The 22049-nt window shown below is 31.1% G+C and overlaps 1 protein-coding gene across 4 annotated transcripts in view; it reads right to left on the reverse strand.

Moving 5' to 3' along the window:
• The window catches only part of LOC134725480 (Golgi-specific brefeldin A-resistance guanine nucleotide exchange factor 1-like), an 80486-nt gene that overhangs the window by 49633 nt on the left and 8804 nt on the right, over positions 1 to 22049 (reverse strand). For all 4 annotated transcript variants that reach the window (XM_063589328.1, XM_063589326.1, XM_063589324.1 and 1 more), the window contains exons 9-13: positions 16687 to 16860; positions 15417 to 15597; positions 14317 to 14537; positions 13784 to 13882; positions 12280 to 12474 (exon numbers count right to left, since the gene is read on the reverse strand). In XM_063589328.1, coding sequence (XP_063445398.1) covers positions 12280 to 12474; positions 13784 to 13882; positions 14317 to 14537; positions 15417 to 15597; positions 16687 to 16860 — 870 coding nt within the window. The remainder of the gene's footprint in view (positions 1 to 12279; positions 12475 to 13783; positions 13883 to 14316; positions 14538 to 15416; positions 15598 to 16686; positions 16861 to 22049) is intronic.

A 22049-nucleotide genomic window follows, 5' to 3' on the forward strand; every position in this document is an offset into this window, starting at 1 on the left:
TTATGGCATTTGTTATCATTTCTTGTATAAAAAATTCCATTATATTTTGTAAAACATCATTATGGTTTATTAAAAAAAAAAAAAATTCTATTCAAAATTATCTTCTATTTATTTATTATTATTACTTCAAAAAAATATTTTTATTTCAATTATTGATAAAAAAAATTCTCTAACAAACAATTACTTGATAAATTTTTGACCTTTAATTATTATTTGATTAAATTCTTTTGTTCTCAATTATTACTTGATTAATTTCTTTCATCTTCAATTATGAATTGATTAATTTCTTTCATCTTCAATAATGAATTGATTAATTTCTTTCATCTTTAATAATTATTTGATCAATCTCTTTTATCTGTACTTATTAAGTAATTGTTTTGTTTTAAAATCTTTTAATCTTACAAACAGGAAGTAACAAAAGTGAGAAGATTTTATCACAAACACAAGCCAAACCCAAGCTTACTTTAATTTTGAGTAATTGTAAAGATATATGGTCCAAGGACACAGTTATCGTCCTTTGGTTTTCGTTGTCTACGAATATAGTCCCTAGTGTAAACAGTGTATAACTTGCATGTCTTATTTGATACACTTTCCCAATTTATTTCTTGATATTAAATGCATGAAATATCAAGTAGGGGGATGTAATAACATGTAAAAAAAAATTGGGTGCTGAATCTTTATGTTAAGAAGTAAATTGGTCCAGTTCTAAAAGGTCAAATTTTAGCACGTCTGAAGCTGTCAAACTGAATTTTACACCCCCTTAACACAGAATTGTCAATATTTTGAGTTAGAGCTGGTAGAAGTTTCTATAATTTTGATATTATTTGTCTCACTGGTAGTACACTACACTGTAAAAATCTTTTTGAGAAAGAGCAGGTGCGATTTTTTTAATTTGAATTTATTGTCTAAAAGAAATGCACTACGAAATAACTGTGTTCTCGGGCCTAAGAGATGGATTCATGAAATCTAGATTCTGTACTTTGGCAACTTTCCTGAATGATTTGCTGGTTTCAGTTTGTCAAACTCAATCAAAGTAAAGGATTTACATCTTTGGTTTACAGAAATTCTGTTAAAATGTGCCATTTTGGCATTCTACGGCTATAATAAGCATTTTAAAGCAGTTTACATTTTATGGCTAAGAGGCATGCTGACTTTCTATCTGACAGCTTTTTTGTTCCTGATATTTGTGTTTCTATGATTAAATCAAATTTAATTAACCATTTGTGAACTCTGGATATAGAGAAAAGTAGATTATCACAGAAAAAAAGTGCAGATATTTGTATTCACGGTCATGGTTAAACGGCCTAATAGATGTATGTAAAATGTGAAGAGCTTTGTACATCAAATCTGTAGTCCATCACAAATATTTCACTAAATCTGTAAAAAAAGCACTTTATTATACTCAGTACACCTTACTCCTTTCATAGGCTACCATTTTTTTTCTCTGTATGATAGTAAGTGGTCCAACTTTATGCCTATTAAGGCTAAAACTAAATGCAAGTTTTCCATTGAAAAGTGAAAAAACTGGCCATCAGACCATATTGTTTCTAAAAAATTTAAATGCAAGAGTCCTTTTGCAATTAGACTTCTTGTATCATAACGCCTTAGCATAGAAATGAGCAAAAAGTTACACATTTTCATTTCTAATAGCTTCTGTGTGCATTTTTATATGTCAATATGGGCTACCGCCTAAATCGAATCTAAATAATTCTCAGTACTACATGGCCCAAGACCATTTTATACTCATGTGGTATGCTTTTTGACACTTTTCTATACATTTAAAGTACATTTTATATATATGAAAGAATAAATTAGGCATAAAAAACTTCAAAATCTTCAAATTGGCTGAGAAAAATGCATATTTATATAAGGCGTCCCTAAATTGGAAAATCTCTATTTTCAGGCATAGGCTTATATAAATTTAACTTTGGAATAATTACAATACATCTGATAAATAAAATGAGTGTTCAGATGCTTTTAATACTTAATATTTGATATTCAAGAGCATTTACAAAGCAAATTTTTGCAAAATTTTAAATTTTAAGGCCAAAATCTTGACAGTTGAAGATATTTGATTTACACGTCAAAAATAAACATTCAAATGTCTATATTAAAATGACCCTAGTGTCTCTAATATATGTCATATGGCCATGAAACTTGGCAACCTATCTCACAATTGCCTAAGCTTAGATTATGCAAAGTTTTATAAAGATTGGTCAAGTCTTTCTGTCCTATTAGGTCCAAGGACACAGTTATCGTCCTTTGGTTTTCGTTGTCTACGAATATAGTCCCTAGTGTAAACAGTGTATAACTTGCATGTCTTATTTGATACACTTTCCCAATTTATTTCTTGATATTAAATGCATGAAATATCAAGTAGGGGGATGTAATAACATGTAAAAAAAAATTGGGTGCTGAATCTTTATGTTAAGAAGTAAATTGGTCCAGTTCTAAAAGGTCAAATTTTAGCACGTCTGAAGCTGTCAAACTGAATTTCACACCACCTTAACACAGAATAGTCAATATTTTGAGTTAGAGCTGGTAGAAGTTTCTATAATTTTGATATTATTTGTCTCACTGGTAGTACACTACACTGTAAAAATCTTTTTGAGAAAGAGCAGGTGCGATTTTTTTAATTTGAATTTATTGTCTAAAAGAAATGCACTACGAAATAACTGTGTTCTCGGGCCATATATACAGGAGCATAATTTGGGGAAAGGTATTCAAATCACTCAACTAGTCCTCCAACCAACATACTACCAAACCAATAATGGAATACTCTACTGTTCTAGACTTTGCTCAGCAGCTCAAGACCTTACTCACAGCACATGACCAAGCAACAACTCAACTCAACTTACTAGAAGGCAAAATCCAGCAACTAGACCACTACTTGTTTACAGCTGACATCAATGGTAGTCATGGTTACCATAACCATTTGATGATCCAGAAGTCAACTACGCTTGGTATCCGTAAGATGTACAATCAATACAGAGAGAAGAAATGGAACCAGATCCAAGAGTTATCTACCCTGATCATGAAGTCTACCAACTCCACTCCTTCATCTAGCACACCAGAGAGTTCACCGAGACGTACACAACATGACAATGACACTACTGTACAGTCACTGGCAGAAGATTTCTGTGTATTCTCCAGAGACTGTTGACTGTTACCTATGTATTGTTATCTAGTGCTATGTCTTGTCATTTGTTATCTAGTGCTATGTATTGTTAATATTACCAAGCTATTTTAATCTAGTGCTTTGTATTATGAATATTACAAAACTATTTTAATCTAGTGCTTTGTTGTGTGTATTGTTATTTATTTGACATTGCTGATATTTTATATAATAAAAATAATGAAAATATAAATGTTTTAAGTTGAAATTTTATCAGTCTGCAAGGACTCAGAAGTACAATAGCTTTCACTTTTAATTATTATCACAGCTCTAAAAAGTCAAAGTCCCATAACTCATGTAACAAGAGTGCACACTTTGAAATATCTGGCCTTTTTTAACAACATATTGATTTAATGTTGATAGTCTTAACTTTATTACAGGTACCACATAAACTTAACATGACCTGTAAAATGAGGTCATGGTCATATAAACCAAAACAGGAAATACATATAGACCTTATAAGCCATCAATACACCAAATATAGTTGACCTATTGCTTATCGCTCCCCAGAAACATAATTAGTAAAGAAAATTGAACAATGACCAATAAACCATGAAAATGAGGTCAAGGTCAGATGAACCATGCCAGACAGACATGCACTTACCAATCAATCTAGGCCTGAATTATAACTGACCTATTGCTTATAGTATCTAAGAAACAAACTTAACCATGAAAAATTATCAATAACCATGAAAAATTATCAATAACCAATGAACTGTGAAAATGAGTTCAAGGTCAGATAATACATGCCAGACAGACAAAAACACCTTTTAAATAATCATTCAATACACCAAATACACATGAACAATTGCTTGTAGTTTTAAGAAAAACAAAGCAAAACACAAAAACTTAACATTGAGCAATGACCTGTGAAAATAAGGTCAAGGTCAAAATAGACCTGTGAGACTGACATGTACATCATAAAATATTTCCATACACTAAGTATAATTGACCTATTGTATATAATATTAAAAAAAAAGACAAAAACTTCAAAACTTAAGTTTGACCAATGAACCATAAAAATGAGGTCAAGGTCAGATGACGCCAGCCATTTGGACATGTACTCCTTTCAATCATTCAATACACCAACTATAGTATACCTTGTGCATACAATACAAGAAAAACAGACCAAAACACAAAAACTAAACTTTAACCACTGAACCCTGAAAATCAGGTCGAGGTGAGATGACACCTGCCAGTTGGACAGGTACACCTTACAATAATTCCAAACACCTAATATAGGAGACCTTTTGCTTATAGTATCTGAGATAAGGAAAACTTAACCTTGTTCACTGATCCATGAAGTGAGATTGAGGTCAAGTGACTGTCTGACGAGTATGAGGACCTTCCTGTTACTCATAATAAGAGAAAATTTCAAAATACTAAATCTTTTTCAAAACAATGAAATGAGGTCAATAACAATGGATATATGACAGATTGAAACTTCATCACATAAGGCATCTATTTATAAAGAATGAAGGATCCAGGTCTTCTACCTTCTGGGCTTGAAAAAAATCACATATGTTCATTTCAAAGGATGAAATGTCCTTATATAATGACCTTCAATATTATCAATGACATAACCAATAGCCAATAGAACTATTTTAACATGTTCAATATCATTCCATGATGCTGTATAGTCAATAAAATTATGGCACTTTTTATGGCATTTGTTATCATTTCTTGTATAAAAAATTCCATTATATTTTGTAAAACATCATTACGGTTTATTAAAAAAAAAAAAAATCTATTCAAAATTATCTTCTATTTATTTATTATTATTACTTCAAAAAAATATTTTTATTTCAATTATTGATAAAAAAAATTCTCTAACAAACAATTACTTGATAAATTTTTGACCTTTAATTATTATTTGATTAAATTTTTTTGTTCTCAATTATTACTTGATTAATTTCTTTCATCTTCAATTATCAATTGATTAATTTCTTTCATCTTCAATTATCAATTGATTAATTTCTTTCATCTTTAATAATTATTTGATCAATCTCTTTTATCTGTACTTTTTAAGTAATTGTTTTGTTTTAAAATCTTTTAATCTTACAGACAGGAAGTAACAAAGGTGAGAAGATTTTATCACAAACACAAGCCCAACCCAAGCTTACTTTAATTTTGAGTAATTTGTAAAGATATATATACAGGAGCATAATTTGGGGAAAGGTATTCAAATCACTTAACAAGTCCTCAAACCAACCAACATACTACCAAACCAATAATGGAATACTCTACTGTTCTAGACTATGCTAACCAGCTCAAGGCCTTACTCACAGCACATGACCAAGCAGTTACTCAACTCAATTTACTAGAAGGCAAAATCCAGCAACTAGACCACTACATGTTTACAGCTGACATCAATGGTAGTCATGGTTACAATAACCATTTGATGATCCAGAAGTCAACTCAGTTGGTATCCGTAAGATGTACAATCAATACAGAGAGAAGAAATGGAACCAAGTCCAAGAGTTATCTACCCTGATCATGAAGTCTGCCAACTCCACTCCTTCATCAAGCAAACCAGAGAGTTCACTGAGACGTACACAACATGACAATGACATTACTGTACAGTCACTGACAGAAGATTTCTGTGTATTCTCCAGAGACTGCTAATTGTTACCTATGTATTGTTATCTAGTGCTTTGTATTGTCAATCATTATCTAGTGCTTTGTTGTGTTTATTGTTATTTATTTGACATTGTTGATAACTTCTATAATAAAAATAATGAAAATATAAATGTTTTAAGTTGAAATTTTATCAGTCTTAATTTATAGTAAGGAAAATTGAACATGAAAATGAGGTCAAAGTCAGATGAACCATGCCAGACAGACATATACACTTACCAATCAATCTAGGCCTTAATTATAGTTGAGCAATGAACTATGAAAATAAGTTCAAGGTCAAAATAAACCTGTGAGACTGACATGTTCATCATAAAATATTTCCATACACCAAGTATAGTTGACCTATTGTATATAATATTAAAAAAAAAAGACAAAAACTCAAAAACTTCACTCTGACCAATGAACCATAAAAATGAGGTCAAGGTCAGATGACACCAGCCATTTGGACATGTAATAATTTCAATCAATCCATACACCAACTATAGTATACCTTGTGCATACAGTACAAGAAAAACAGACCAAAACACAAAACACTAAACTATAACCACTGAACCCTGAAAATCAGGTCAAGGTGAGATGACACCTGCCAGTTGGACAATTTTGTTAAATTACTCTAAGAAACATTGATAATTAGTGATTCACTTGCAAGTGAATTAGTCGACCTCTTTAAATCAGTATTCATGTGAACTTCAATTTAACCCCTGGCTAGAGATTGACAACGCATGCATTGTTCGTGTACTGGTTATTTAAAGAAAAAGAATGTCAACAATGAAAGTGAAACTACGGTCAATCATTTGATTACTAATTCGATGCACATAAAATCATTCTTATGTGCGGTTAAAAACAATGAGAAACATCTATTTTTAATCTATAAAATAAAATCAAACAGACCTATAAAAATCCAATTGCAAGTAAAATTGAGAATGGAAGTGTTGGTTTAATCTATTCATATCTTTATTTATGTTTACATCGCTTATATGGTCATCTGAGGTCAAACCGTTAGTTAGATGGCGTCTGGACTAAAATACACACCAAACAAACCTATATGTTATCTACCCCATGCTCAGTAAACTGTTTATTTTGGACTTTTTATAGTTTGGATAAATGTTTTACATTGTTATAAATCAAATATGAGAATTTGAGTCAAATCGGTGACCATGAATTTGACAGCTAGTGCCCCTTTAAAAAAAAAAAATTCTATTCAAAATTATTTTCTATTTTTTTATTATTATTACTTCAAAAAAATATTTTATTTCAATTATTGATAAAAAATTCTCTTACAAACAATTACTTGATTAATTTCTTGACCTTTAATTACTGTTTGATTAATTTCTTTTGTCCTCAATTATTACTTAATTAATTTCTTTCATCTTCAATTATCAATTGATTAATTTCTTTCATCTTCAATTATCAATTGATTAATTTCTTACATTTTTAATTATGAATTGATTAATTTCTTTCATCTTTAATAATTATTTGACCAATCTCTTTTATCTGTACTTTTTAAGTAATTGTTTTGTTTTAAAATCTTTTAATCTTACAGACAGGAAGTAACAAAGGTGAGAAGATTTTATCACAAACACAAGCCCAACCCAAGCTTACTTTAATTTTGAGTAATTTGTAAAGATATATATACAGGACCATAATTTGGGGAAAGGTATTCAAATCACTTAACAAGTCGTCCAACCAACCAACATACTACCAAACCAATAATGGAATACTCTACTGTTCTAGACTATGCTAACCAGCTCAAGGCCTTACTCACAGCACATGACCAAGCAGTTACTCAACTCAATTTACTAGAAGGCAAAATCCAGCAACTAGACCACTACATGTTTACAGCTGACATCAATGGTAGTCATGGTTACAATAACCATTTGATGATCCAGAAGTCAACTACACTTGGTATCCGTAAGATGTACAATCAATACAGAGAGAAGAAATGGAACCAAGTCCAAGAGTTATCTACCCTGATCATGAAGTCTGCCAACTCCACTCCTTCATCAAGCACACCAGAGAGTTCACTGAGACGTACACAACATGACAATGACATTACTGTACAGTCACTGACAGAAGATTTCTGTGTATTCTCCAGAGACTGCTAATTGTTACCTATGTATTGTTATCTAGTGCTTTGTATTGTCAATCATTATCTAGTGCTTTGTTGTGTTTATTGTTATTTATTTGACATTGTTGATAACTTCTATAATAAAAATAATGAAAATATAAATGTTTTAAGTTGAAATTTTATCAGTCTTAATTTATAGTAAGGAAAATTGAACATGAAAATGAGGTCAAAGTCAGATGAACCATGCCAGACAGACATATACACTTACCAATCAATCTAGGCCTTAATTATAGTTGAGCAATGAACTATGAAAATAAGTTCAAGGTCAAAATAAACCTATGAGACTGACATGTTCATCATAAAATATTTCCATACACCAAGTATAGTTGACCTATTGTATATAATATTAAAAAAAAAGACAAAAACTCAAAAACTTCACTCTGACCAATGAACCATAAAAATGAAGTCAAGGTCAGATGACACCAGCCATTTGGACATGTAATACTTTCAATCAATCCATACACCAACTATAGTATACCTTGTGCATACAGTACAAGAAAAACAGACCAAAACACAAAACACTAAACTATAACCACTGAACCCTGAAAATCAGGTCAAGCTGAGATGACACCTGCCAGTTGGACATGTACACCTTACAATAATTCCAAACACCTAATATAGGAGACCTTTTGCTTATAGTATCTGAGATATGGAAAACTTAACCTTGTTCACTGATCCATGAAATGAGGTTTAGGCCAAGTGACTGTCTGACGACTATGAGGACCTTCTTTTACTCATAATAAGAGAAAAATACAAAATACTAAAAATCTTTTTCAAAACCATGAAAATGAGGTCAAGAACAATGGATATATGACAGATTGAAACTTCATCACATAAGGCATCTATTTATTAAGTATGAAGGATCCAGGTCTTCTACCTTCTGAAATATCTTTTAAGAGGTTAGCTCATGCCGCCAGATTACTATCCCTATGTCAATCTTTCTGCAACAAAAATTGCAGGCTCGACAAAAATCACATATTTTCATTTCAAAGGATGAAATGTACTTAAAAATGACCTTCAATATCATCAATGACCTAAACAATAGCCAATTAAACTATTTTAACATGTTCAATATCTTCCACTAATGCTGGATAGTCAATAAAATTATGGCACTTTTTATAGCACTTTTTATGGCATTCATTATCATTTATTGTATAACAAATTCCATTATATTTTGTGAAACATCTTTTTGGTTTATTAAAGGGGCGCTAGCTAGGAGATGTTTAAAAAATCAAAAGTTTGATTTTTTTTTGTTCAATCAATAGTGAAAGTGAAATAGTGAAATAAAAATTCGCTTTTTGCAGCCAAAAAGGTTCAATTTTGTTAAATTACTCTAAGGCCAGGATTTTTTAATTTGTTGGTTTACGGATCCGCCGACCCGATTTTGCCGATTTCCAAAATAAAAATAAAATCGAATTTTCAGGCTTTTTTTTATTCTCGCCGACCCGAACAAATGCATTATCCCTGAAAAATAATTAAAATATCCTTTTTTATGAAATGAAATGCATTAATCACTAACAGAAGTGATGACACTTTCTGTTGAGAAAAATGAAACTTTTAGTTTACGTTTCTAAAAATAGACAAATCAATTATTAATGACCTTAAAATGTCGTTTGCGCAAATAATTTTGCGGAACGAAACCTGTGTTTAAAACCAATTACACAATAAGTTCGTTTCCCTTATTTGTCACCAGTCCGTAAGATGCATGTTCTCATATAAATAGACTTGTCCAAATGTGGACAGGTGGAAGTTCAAGACATCAAGTTAAAGTACTGAATTTTAACAAATCATTTGATATTTTCTTGTTTTACAGATAATAAAAAAATATCGTCCATTTGGATAAAAAACGGGAATAGATATAGGAAGATGTGGTGTGAGTGCCAATGAGACAACTCTCCATCCAAATAACAATTTAAAAATTAAACCATTATGCATGATAACAGATTATTTAACCTGATATTCTCGTTTTTCCAGTGGACGAGTCTATTACGTTTTTGACACGTGTGTTGAAACTTATTTTCGTACGACGTTTTTACATTTTTTTTCTTTATCAGTTTTCGTGCTTATTATTTTTCACCAAGTTTTGATTAAAAGCTAAGTCAAATAACTGACGTGAATCTGTTTTTCTTGTTTGTGAAATGACGATTTAATTTCGTCTTTGTCAGTGTACCCCCCTTTTTTTACGGGAAATTATTAGACAATGTCATGCGATGTTTACAGCTGAGCAATAATATTTCATCAAACTAAAATTTAAGAACGATGAAAAAATAGTATGACAAACATATTATTAGAAAGGTGAAATATATTTTTATTTTGCATATGTTTTCCGTCTTGAAAGATCTTTTTTTTTCTTTTTTTTCCCTACCGACCGACTCGACTTTTTCATGGAGAAAATCCGTAAACCAACAAATTAAAAAACCGTGGCCTAAGAAACATTGATAATTAGTGATTCACTTGCAAGTGAATTAGTCGACCTCTTTAAATCAGTATTCATGTGAACTTCAATTTAATCCCTGGCTAGAGATTGACAACGCATGCATTGTTCGTGTACTGGTTATTTAAAGAAAAAGAATGTCAACAATGAAAGTGAAACTACGGTCAATCATTTGATTACTAATTCGATGCACATAAAATCATTCTTATGTACGGTTAAAAACAATGAGAAACATCTATTTTTAATCTATAAAATAAAATCAAACAGACCTATAAAAATCCAATTGCAAGTAAAACTGAGAATGGAAGTGTTGGTTTAATCTATTCATATCTTTATTTATGTTTACATCGCTTATATGGTCATCTGAGGTCAAACCGTTAGTTAGATGGCGTCTGGACTAAAATACACACCAAACAAACCTATATGTTATCTACCCCATGCTCCGTAAACTGTTTATTTTGGACTTTTTATAGTTTGGATAAATGTTTTACATTGTTATAAATCAAATATAAGAATTTGAGTCAAATCGGTGACCATGAATTTGACAGCTAGTGCCCCTTTAAAAAAATAATTCTATTCAAAATTATCTTCTATTTTTTTATTATTATTACTTCAAAAAAATATTTTATTTCAATTATTGATAAAAAATTCTCTTACAAACAATTACTTGATTAATTTCTTGACCTTTAATTACTGTTTGATTAATTTCTTTTGTCCTCAATTATTACTTAATTAATTTCTTTCATCTTCAATTATCAATTGATTTATTTCTTTCATCTTCAATTATCAATTGATTAATTTCTTACATTTTTAATTATGAATTGATTAATTTCTTTCATCTTTAATAATTATTTGATCAATCTCTTTTATCTGTACTTTTTAAGTAATTGTTTTGTTTTAAAATCTTTTAATCTTACAGACAGGAAGTAACAAAGGTGAGAAGATTTTATCACAAACACAAGCCCAACCCAAGCTTACTTTAATTTTGAGTAATTTGTAAAGATGTATATACAGGACCATAATTTGGGGAAAGGTATTCAAATCACTTAACAAGTCCTCTAACCAACCAACATACTACCAAACCAATAATGGAATACTCTACTGTTCTAGACTATGCTAACCAGCTCAAGGCCTTACTCACAGCACATGACCAAGCAGTTACTCAACTCAATTTACTAGAAGGCAAAATCCAGCAACTAGACCACTACATGTTTACAGCTGACATCAATGGTAGTCATGGTTTACAATAACCATTTGATGATCCAGAAGTCAACTACACTTGGTATCCGTAAGATGTACAATCAATACAGAGAGAAGAAATGGAACCAAGTCCAAGAGTTATCTACCCTGATCATGAAGTCTGCCAACTCCACTCCTTCATCAAGCACACCAGAGAGTTCACCGAGACGTACACAACATGACAATGACACTACTGTACAGTCACTGACAGAAGATTTCTGTGTATTCTCCAGAGACTGCTAATTGTTACCTATGTATTGTTATCTAGTGCTTTGTTGTGTGTATTGTCACCAATGTTATTGTTATCAAGTGCTTTGTATTGTGAATTGTTAATTTTTGACATTGTTGGTTCATGTTATTTCATTAAAATATTTAAAAGAAATAGTTAGTTTTAGAGTATTTTTGTCCAAAAGACATCAGTTGATGCCAATTTGACTTTATAGTATTAAAAGTGAGTATCAAGATAATGAAATACTGGTACAAAATTTATGGCATCTTTAGTAAAACAATAAAATTAGAACCAGTATGATGTGTTGAGTGTGCTAACACAATGTGAACAATAGAGGGAAAACAGTTTAGTATTTAGATATAACAATCAATTGCATTATGGGTTGTAGTTCAAGTAAAACCATTTAAACAAAACTTGATAGATGTGTGTGGATTTACCTTAGACAACAACTTTGTAGTATCTTCAAACAGATTAGAGCAGTATAAATCACAGTCATAGTTAATAAACAATTCTGTCACCATGCCTGGAATCTTGAACAACTGTACAATGGCATCTAATGCTATCTCTCTGGTTTCATACATAACTCTGGGAGATTCTGATATAATAATATCAGATAGCTTGGTCAGGTACATCTGCAAAGAAAAGTATAAGTTCACAGAAATAATCATTGACAATGGCAGGTGCCCCCTTAGTTTCTAGCTTTAATTTCTCATATCACTTTACTGTGCTGAGAAATATAGAATAATAGGTAGTTGAGTTTTTGATACTGACTATATCATGTGGAATATCTAGACGAGCCTGTTAGGGCGAGTTAAGATATTGCATATGATATAGTCAGTATCAAAAACTCAACTGCCTATTATTCTGTTTATTGGTAATTATGACGTCACACAATTTATTGCCTAATATTTTCAATGATACAGCCAGTACGTTGATACGAAATATTAGGCAGTAAGATCAAAGGGAAAATATACGAATTACCGATAAAGGAAATTATCAGTCAGTAAGTTCAAAGGAAATTTTTTGTAAAATAGCAATAATTATAGATTATCTATGTTTCTATAGATTAACTATGTTTTTCACAAACAAGAATTTTTATTCTCAGCTACAAAGATGTGACTGAAAAACAGCCTCAAGATGGAGAATTATCTGTTTATCTGTATTTTGCCTAATGACAGGTGCACAGTTGATTTTTAACAATAATTTTCTATCTCAATTTGGTAGAATGATATAAAAAATAACACAAAAAAAAATATAAATAGAGACTAATATAAACAGTATGACTTATATTATCACAAGATTAAACCTAAATTACTTAACCCTGACTATTTTGTATGATATAGACAACTTTTAATGAGTTTACAACAAAAACATATTTTTTTTTTCATTTTAGTAAATTCTACAATGTTTTATGAACTTGACAAGACAGTGTAACCTAAACATCACAAATTAAAATTGGCTAACTTTAAAATAAACAACAAATCAAACAAAATTGTAACAGAATCCATTTTTTTCTTAGTACCTATATGAGAGCTTCTTTTCTCTATTATCATGCAAGGTTAGACACAAGTTCTATTAATTTTTCACTTTACAACGGAAATAAAATGGCTTAGGGTCGGCGCTCAAATAAGGGTTGGTTGGGTAACAGTAAGCAGACATATTTTTTTTTTTTGGCATTAACATACAGTTCAACTATTATACAAGTATCCATAGTTATGAACTCCAATAAACACTGCATGTTTTAAGAATGACAGATACAGGCTACTTCTCCTTTCAGCAAAGCTCAATAAAAAGTAATAAACAACAATATCATAAAATGTCATGCTTCAAGATTTTACCAACAGAATACACATATACAAACAAATCTTACCTCCATCTTTGTGAAGATATAGAAAGCTTGTCTCTTACTTTGTATTACCTTGAAATTTTTTTATACTTTACCTCTAGTTGAAATTTGAGATGGCTTCTGATTGATTCAAAGACCAAAAAACAAACTCTAATGGAAGCAGAAAACAATGACAACCTCTCAGACTGTAACAACTGAAATGTAAATCATTGGTAGATATCATAACAAGAATGTATCTCTATGCTTTATATTGTATAATGAGACAGATATAGGACCTGGTGATGCATTTAAATCATTTTGAAGAGCAACACCAATGAAATATCATCCTGCTCCTGTCAAAATAATAATAAGTCTAGTTTGCTTATAGGACTTATGCATAACTGCTGAAAGATTTCTCTAATGTGAAATACTTTTTCATTCAACATCATCATTGTAGATCAAAATAAACTTGGGTTACTATCAAATTAAAATATTTGACAACTTTGAGGTAAATGCAAATGTTGTACATTGTCGGGTACCTTAAATTCAATTAATTTTTGTTCAAAAGTTTAAACTTTCATGTTTTCTGAAGTTAAAATAAAATGCCAGTAAAGCAAAGAATTCTAACATCTATTTATGATAAACTTACTAGGAATAGATGTCTACACATTTCATCTTTGACTAAGAAGAGTAGAGATTCATACTGTCCTATATGATCAGCACCAGACTCGAATGCCACGGCCAGTAGACTGAGACCCATGTGTATCATTACATCTGTATTGTGTCTGTCTAGTGGATTGGTCAGGGATATCAGGAACCTAAATAACTCCCTCACACATGGTAAACCATATGGAAGAAGGGGTCCTGAGCCTGAAAAAAAACCAAAATCTTAAACTGATGTACACAATAAATTCTAAATACTAACAAAACTTTTGGAAGAGGACATTTAATAGGGTTACATTAAATTACCCCTAACCCATATTTAATCATAAAATTAAACAAATCATGGCCTTATTAGTTATCAAAGGTAGCAGGATTACAATTTAGTACGCCAGACGAGCGTTTCATCTACATAAGACTCATCAGTGACGCTCATATCAAAATATTTATAAAGTCAAACAAGTACAAAGTTGAAGAGCATTGAGGATCCAATATTTCAAAAAGTTGTGCCAAATACGGCTTAGGTAATCTTTGCCTGGGATAAGAAAATCCTTTATTTTTTCGAAAGTTTCAAGGTTTTGTATACAGGAAATTTATAAAATTTACTAACCCTTATCCTAATCATCAATTTTGCGTATCCCTTAAGTTAATAATGGTCAGAAAGTTTCTTAAAGAATTGACTACAATGGTTAGTGTACTGTAATAAAGCAATGCTATTTATAAATAAATACAGTAAACATATGAACTGTCCATTATAATAACTGGACTTGAATTCTAAGATAAAACAAAAACTGGAAATATGAGTTTATTTAGACATTGTTTGGAATTATTTTAACTCATATTTGATCTACTGAGTATTTTAATTTCAGAAATAACTGTGATAACATTGTGTTCATTATTCAATCTAATTGCTGGAAATGAAACAAAAAGGTTAAATATTGTATTCAGGAATTGCTGCCTACAAATATCTCTACCAGAATATACATATCTATTTTATTAACATGACATGTTTTATCAACAAAAACAGAATGAAGAAAACATATGATACTTCTGAATTCACATATGTAATATAAATAATATAATACAAACCTTCTTTACTATGTGAATGTGGCATAAATCTAACTCCTTGTGAATTAATAAAATCATCTTGTGAAGCTGTCTCTGACATGTCTGTCGTGGAGTGTATAGATTCAGAGTCATCACAAATCTCAGACTGTAACACACCTAGTCGCTCATTTCCTTGGTACAGATCTGTCTCACTCGAAGATTTCTGCAAATATTTTTTTTTATTATGAGGACAAATAAAGAGAATTAAGTAAAAGCAGTATCTGTTTTCACTAAATTTAAACAAAATTAATGAAATTATATTATTCATTACAAAGTAGGAGATAAAGCAATTGTTAACAATAATTTGATAGTGATGAACCATTAAAGAACTTCACTACAAAACAAGATTTCTTAATAACCAAATATGTACACAATTACCATCTATATGCATAGTAATGCTGCATGATAGTATTTTTTTTTTATATACTCTGGCGTTTGAAGTAATGGTCAGCCTAGGGACATGTAGCAAGCAGTTTTAATTTTTAAAAGGACCTGTTACACCAATGAAATCAATAAGCTAGTGGAGCATTCTAAATTTTTTTATTTGAAATTTATAGACTGTCAAAAATTATTATTCAGTTAGGTTGGTTTTTTTAGCCCATTAAAACAATCATGACTAAAATTCAGAATAGCCACTGTATTGACTACGAACTCTGATTTCAAAATATAGAGATTTTAAAGTCATATGAAAAGAGTGACCGGTGAAATATGTTATTCCAATTGTTGAACCAATGCATACAAACATCATAAACTTAGTCTTCTATGCACGATTTTATCATTTTTTTTGCATAAATTTCGTATAATCATAATTTTTTTTTTAATCATTCAGTGTTGTTGTGAAAATATGGAAGGTAATTAAAGTTCATGTTTGAAGCCGAAGTTTAAAGATTGTCACCTATTTGTCAATAATCAACAAAAAACCATGGATATAGAGCACATGTATAATGTGTACAATCAGATAATAGTTTATTTTAAGGACATCCATGCATATTGCAATCACCGGATTTTATCAAGATGGGTCACACTAAGGTCACTTTGCTTATGGAAAATATGAAGGCAGCAATTAAAATAAAGTAAACTTCTGCTAAATATGAACAAATTAAAGAATTTTCTTCAGAAAAAAAAGTATATGTTCATAAGTTTTATAATAAAAACTATCCATTGAGTTATAATTTGAGGTTTCTTATAACTTTAATATAATGTTCTGAATGGTTCAGATTTTATTAAATATTTTTGAAGAATAAACAAATACCCTCATCATATCCTCTTCCTCAGGCAATGATAATACCACAGGTACAGAAGGTACTGGTTGTTCAGTACTATCCTCCAGTGATGTCCCCTGTAATAAACTCTCCTGTGTAGAGATTTCCTCTGGCTCTTCCTGGTTTGCATTATGCATCTGTACTATTTCCTTTTGAGCTGCCTCCTATTTAAATATACAAATAAATAAATACCTAAACATACAAATAGTATTAGCCATCATTTGTGATAAATTCCTTTGGAAAACCTTTAAAACAACAAACACCTACTTATTTCAGAAATTAATAAACTGAAATAGAACACACAATTAAAATTTGTTATTTTTTTCATTTGTAACAGACATCTTCTGTAGGTGTTTATTAGTTGTTTACCTAAAATATTTCTTTTCTATAATGAAACTGACCATTATTTCATAATATACTTGTGTCAAATAAAAGCAAAAGATTTTTATCAAAATTCATGAAATGATAAAACATATTTTAAAACGTAAATTCAGTGTATTTGTTATTGTATTTGTTGACGAATGTTAAGCAATGCCAGAGCAATTACAATGTAATGCAATTTTAAGATACTGCTGGAAACGAATGAATCTTTCTAAATGAATTGCATTTTTTTTTAAATTTGAAAAGCCTATCCAGTTGCAATTTTTACAATAATAACCAAATGCTCCGCAGGGCGCAGCTTTATACGACCGCAGAGGTTGAACCCTGAACAGTTGGGTATGGACACAACATTCAAGCTGGATTCAGCTCTAAATTTGGATTATGATTAAATAGTTGACACAGCATAGGTTTCTGACACAGAATGAATGTGGTCGAATGAACTTTAAAAAAAATTTTTGCCTTTGAGCAATTCACTATGCTGTTGAATATTAATTCTCTCAACAAAAAAAATGAAGAAATTTTCTTTTTATTTATCCCCCTTTCCCTTATTTCAAAACCGATCTCAATTCAAATTTCTAATGAAGTTTGCACAATAACTACTCATTTAAATACATCATAAAATATTAAAATGTAATAAAAGTGCTTGTTATCACTGAAAGGTAAAGATTGTTTTAATCTATCAGTTGGTAGTAAAAGTGAATATACATTGTATATTGTATAAAACAATGATTTAAGTTGATTCAACTACTATTGTGGACAAAGAAAGATAACTCCAATTGAAATCTAATTGGAATTTCTTGCTATTGCACAATATTGTGCAATTAGATATTTCTTGCTATTGTGCAATACTGTGCAATTGAAAATATTTGCTATTGCACAATACTGTGCAATTGAAGATTTCTTGCTATTGCCGAACACTGTGCAATTGAAAATTTCTTGCTATTGCACAACACTTATTATCATAATTTTGGATCCTGATTTGGACCAACTTGAAAACTGGGCCCATAATCAAAAATCTAAGTACATGTTTAGATTCAGGCCCAAGAATTCAATTTTTGTTAAAATCAAACTTAGTTTAATTTTGGACCCTTTGGACTTTAATGTAGACCAATTTTAAAACGGGACCAAAAATTAAGAATTTACATACACAGTTAGATTTGGCATATCAAAGAACCCCAATTACTCAATTTTTAATGAAATCAAACAAAGTTTAATTTTGGACCCCGATTTGGACCAACTAGAAAACTGGGCCAATAATAAATCAAAGCAATGTAAGCGCTGTAGGCAGTTAACCAAAAACCAAGGCATAATTATAAAAACTGTGGCAATGTTGATTCAACTTTTTTTTTAAAGATTTTTTAAAAAGAACAAACATTAAACAGTCATATATTGTACATTTATGTTCATTTAATGAATTAATTATTGAGGCAAATAATTCATATTTTGTCAAAAGTTTTTAAAAGCAACACATATATCAAGTATATTTTATTCATGGTTATGAGTCTGCAGTGGTACACCTTTGCAATGATTGCAGTTCTTCTAGTTGATAGTTAACGTTAAAATTGGTTGACTGTTAGTAGTTCAAATTGACTTTAGTACGAGCTTGTAAAAGTATGAGTGAGAGTGGCCCCACGAACTCCATCTATATTTCATATGATTTGTTATATTGTCCCATACATGAATATATATGGTTCAGGGGTGGGGATCTTGACCATTACCAAGTTCTCAAACAGGAGTGGTGGGGTGACCCCAGAGAACTCCCCTATATTTCATTTGAATAGTTATAATGTCCCATACATGAATAAATATGGTTTAGGGTTGAGGATCTCGAATGTTTCCAAGTTCTCAAACTGGAGGATGAAAAGTCCCTAGGGACCCCCATTATTCCTTTGATTTGCAATATTGTCCCATACATGAATATATATGGTTTAAGATTGGTGATCTCAACTGTTTCCAAATTCTCAAACCGGAAGGGGAAGAATGGCTCCACGAACTCCACCTATATTTCATATGATTTGTTATATTGTCCCATACGTAGATATATATGGTTTAGGGGTGGGGATCTCGCCCGTTACCAAGTTATCAAACAGGAGGGATGGGGTGACCCCCAGGGACTCCCCCTATATTTCATTTGATTATTTATATATTGTCCCATACATGAATAAATATGGTTTAGGAGTGGGGATCTCGACTTTCCAAGTTCTAAAACATGAGGGGGTGGGGGTGACCCTGGGGACTTCCCATATATTTCATTTGATTAGTTAATTAGTCTCATACATGAATGTATATGGTCGAGGGTGGGGATCTCATCCGTTTCAAAGTTATCAACAGTTACAGGATGAGGTAGAGTGGCCCAATGGACTCCACATGTATATTAAGATTTGCTGACATTCAGGTATCATATATATAGTTGCACTATTTGTGCCTGTCCAAAGTCAGGATCCTGTAATTCAGTGGTTGTCGTTTGTGTATGTGTTTCATATTTGTTTTTAGTTAAAAAAAAATATATAAATAAGGCTAATAGTTTTCTCGTTTAAATTGTTTCACATTGTCTTATCAGGGCCTTTAGTAGCTGACTATGTGGTAATGGTATGGGCTTTGCTCATTGTTGAAGGCTGTACAATGACCTATAGTTGTTAATGTCTGTGTCATTTTGGTCTCTTGTGGACAGTTGTCTCATTGACAATCATACCACATCTTTTTTTTTATATAAGAAACTTCCAGCTATTTTAACTGACCCATCCAAATTGAGAAGAAAAAAAATACCCCTTGAAATTGCAGTAATATGTTTAACATTAGCATCTAACATGCATTACCAACATTTATCACTGATAAAGAAAATTTATACTGTGTTCAGTAACCAGGAACCATGGATTTGTATAGTTATATAATAACTATACAAATCCTTGCAGGAACATATATATTGTTAAATAATTACATTAGATGTATGTTTCATTATAATACATTATTCTGATTGGCTAATTGCACATCACATGTTATTCCGTAAGCAGTTGCATGAGACAATAACATTTCATTCATGATGACACGAGGTCCCACAATAAAGTGCACAGGTGAATTTAAAAATTTAACTTCATGAAAATCGTGTTTTTATAATCCTAGCTAAAAATGTAATTATAAGTATTGAATGCTTCTTTTTGTAACTTTATAGGGTTGTAAAAGCGTTGACCGTGCGTACATTTTTAGAATGAAGCGCTTCCTCGCATCATACAAAATGTACTTCGATCAACGCTTTTACACCCCAATAAATTTACAAAAAGAAGCATTCAATTCTTAAATAAACTGTTCCCAGCTGTCACATTGTATTGGATTTTGACATTTGTGTACAAAATATGTTCTGCTTAACTTTCTTTTACATATATCTTTTGGTTTTCAATTCTAGTGTTTATATTTATTTACCATGCATAGATGTATTTTGTCACCTGTCTGGATTTTTTTTTTAATGGATAGCCATACCCGGGATTACCATTATCCGCTTCCGGAATCGGATCCGATATTGTAATTTTATCACGGCAGCCATTTTATTTTTGTTAATGTTGATTTTGACAAATGGAGTGAGATACAATTTTACTCGGATTTACACATTATTTGTTGGCGATTTTCTGTATAAATCTAGCGGTTGCACAAATTGAACATCACTGTCATGAATAGTAATGATGAAAATAAGTTTGAGATCGTTTATTAGAATACTTTGGTGAAAATGTTTGAATTTTTTTTTAATTTTCTTTCAAGGTCTGTCCGTTATGTCGGACGTAGCTAGTAACCAAGTAGAAAGTCCAACTGCAAAATTGGAAGGTAGCAGTCCTCGGACCACCGCTAATTTGAACCCCTGCATCCAAATTGAAAAGATACGAAATTTCGTCTTCTAATTCAAAATTGCCGCCAACAGCGTGATCAGCCGAACTGTAAAAAATACTACTGACGTAGTTGACTATGTATTGATGACAAACAATATTCCTACGACTTTTGTAATTTGGGAAATCTATACTACTTGTCTTAAGAGATTTACGGCGATTAAATATTTCATACATTTGTTCTTTGACATCTTAGCCAAAAGCTCAGGGTATAATAAAATACATAAGGATTCCTAATGTGCTCTACTTCCTATGTGCAACTTCAAAACTTTTGGGAAAATCGTCGTTCATTCAAGGTTTTTCTGGTCATATTTTTGTAATCCAGAATGAAAAGTATGAAAAAAATGTCCAATGAGTTATAAATAACATAATATCCAGCTAGATGATAACAATGGCACGTATTTCAGCATTTATTAGGTAGAACACAAATCCAGGGTGCTCGCATAAGGCAGCTTCACTGCCTAAAAATCTAAGTACATTTTTAGATTCAGCATATCAAAGAAACCCAAGGATTCAATTTTTATTAAAATCAAACTAAGTTTAATTTTGGACCCTTTGGACCTTAATGTAGACCAATTTGAAAACAGGACCAAAAATTAAGAATCTACATACACAGTAAGATTCGGCATATCAAATAACCCCAATTATTCGATTTTTGATGAAATCAAACGAAGTTTAATTTTGGACCCTTTGGGCCCTTTATTCATAAACTGTTGGGACCAAAATCAATACCAACCTTCCTTTTATGGTCATAAACCATGTGTTAAAATTTCATAGATTTCTATTTACTTTTACTACAGTTATGGTGCGAAAACCAAGAAAAATGCTTATTTGGGTCCCTTTTTGGCCCCTAATTCCTAAACGGTTGGAACCAAAACTCCCAAAATCAATCCCAACCTTTCTTTTGTGGTCATAAACCTTGTGTCAAAATTTCATAGATTTCTATTTACTTAAACAAATGTTATAGTGCGAAAACCAAGAAAATGCTTATTTGGGCCCTTTTTGGCCCCTTTTTCCTTAAATGTTGGGACCAAAACTCCCAAAATCAATCCCAACCTTCCTTTTGTGGTCATAAACCTTGTGTTAAAATTTCATAGATT

Source organism: Mytilus trossulus, chromosome 7, assembly GCF_036588685.1.
Source record: "Mytilus trossulus isolate FHL-02 chromosome 7, PNRI_Mtr1.1.1.hap1, whole genome shotgun sequence".
Taxonomy (NCBI): Eukaryota; Metazoa; Mollusca; class Bivalvia; order Mytilida; family Mytilidae; genus Mytilus; species Mytilus trossulus.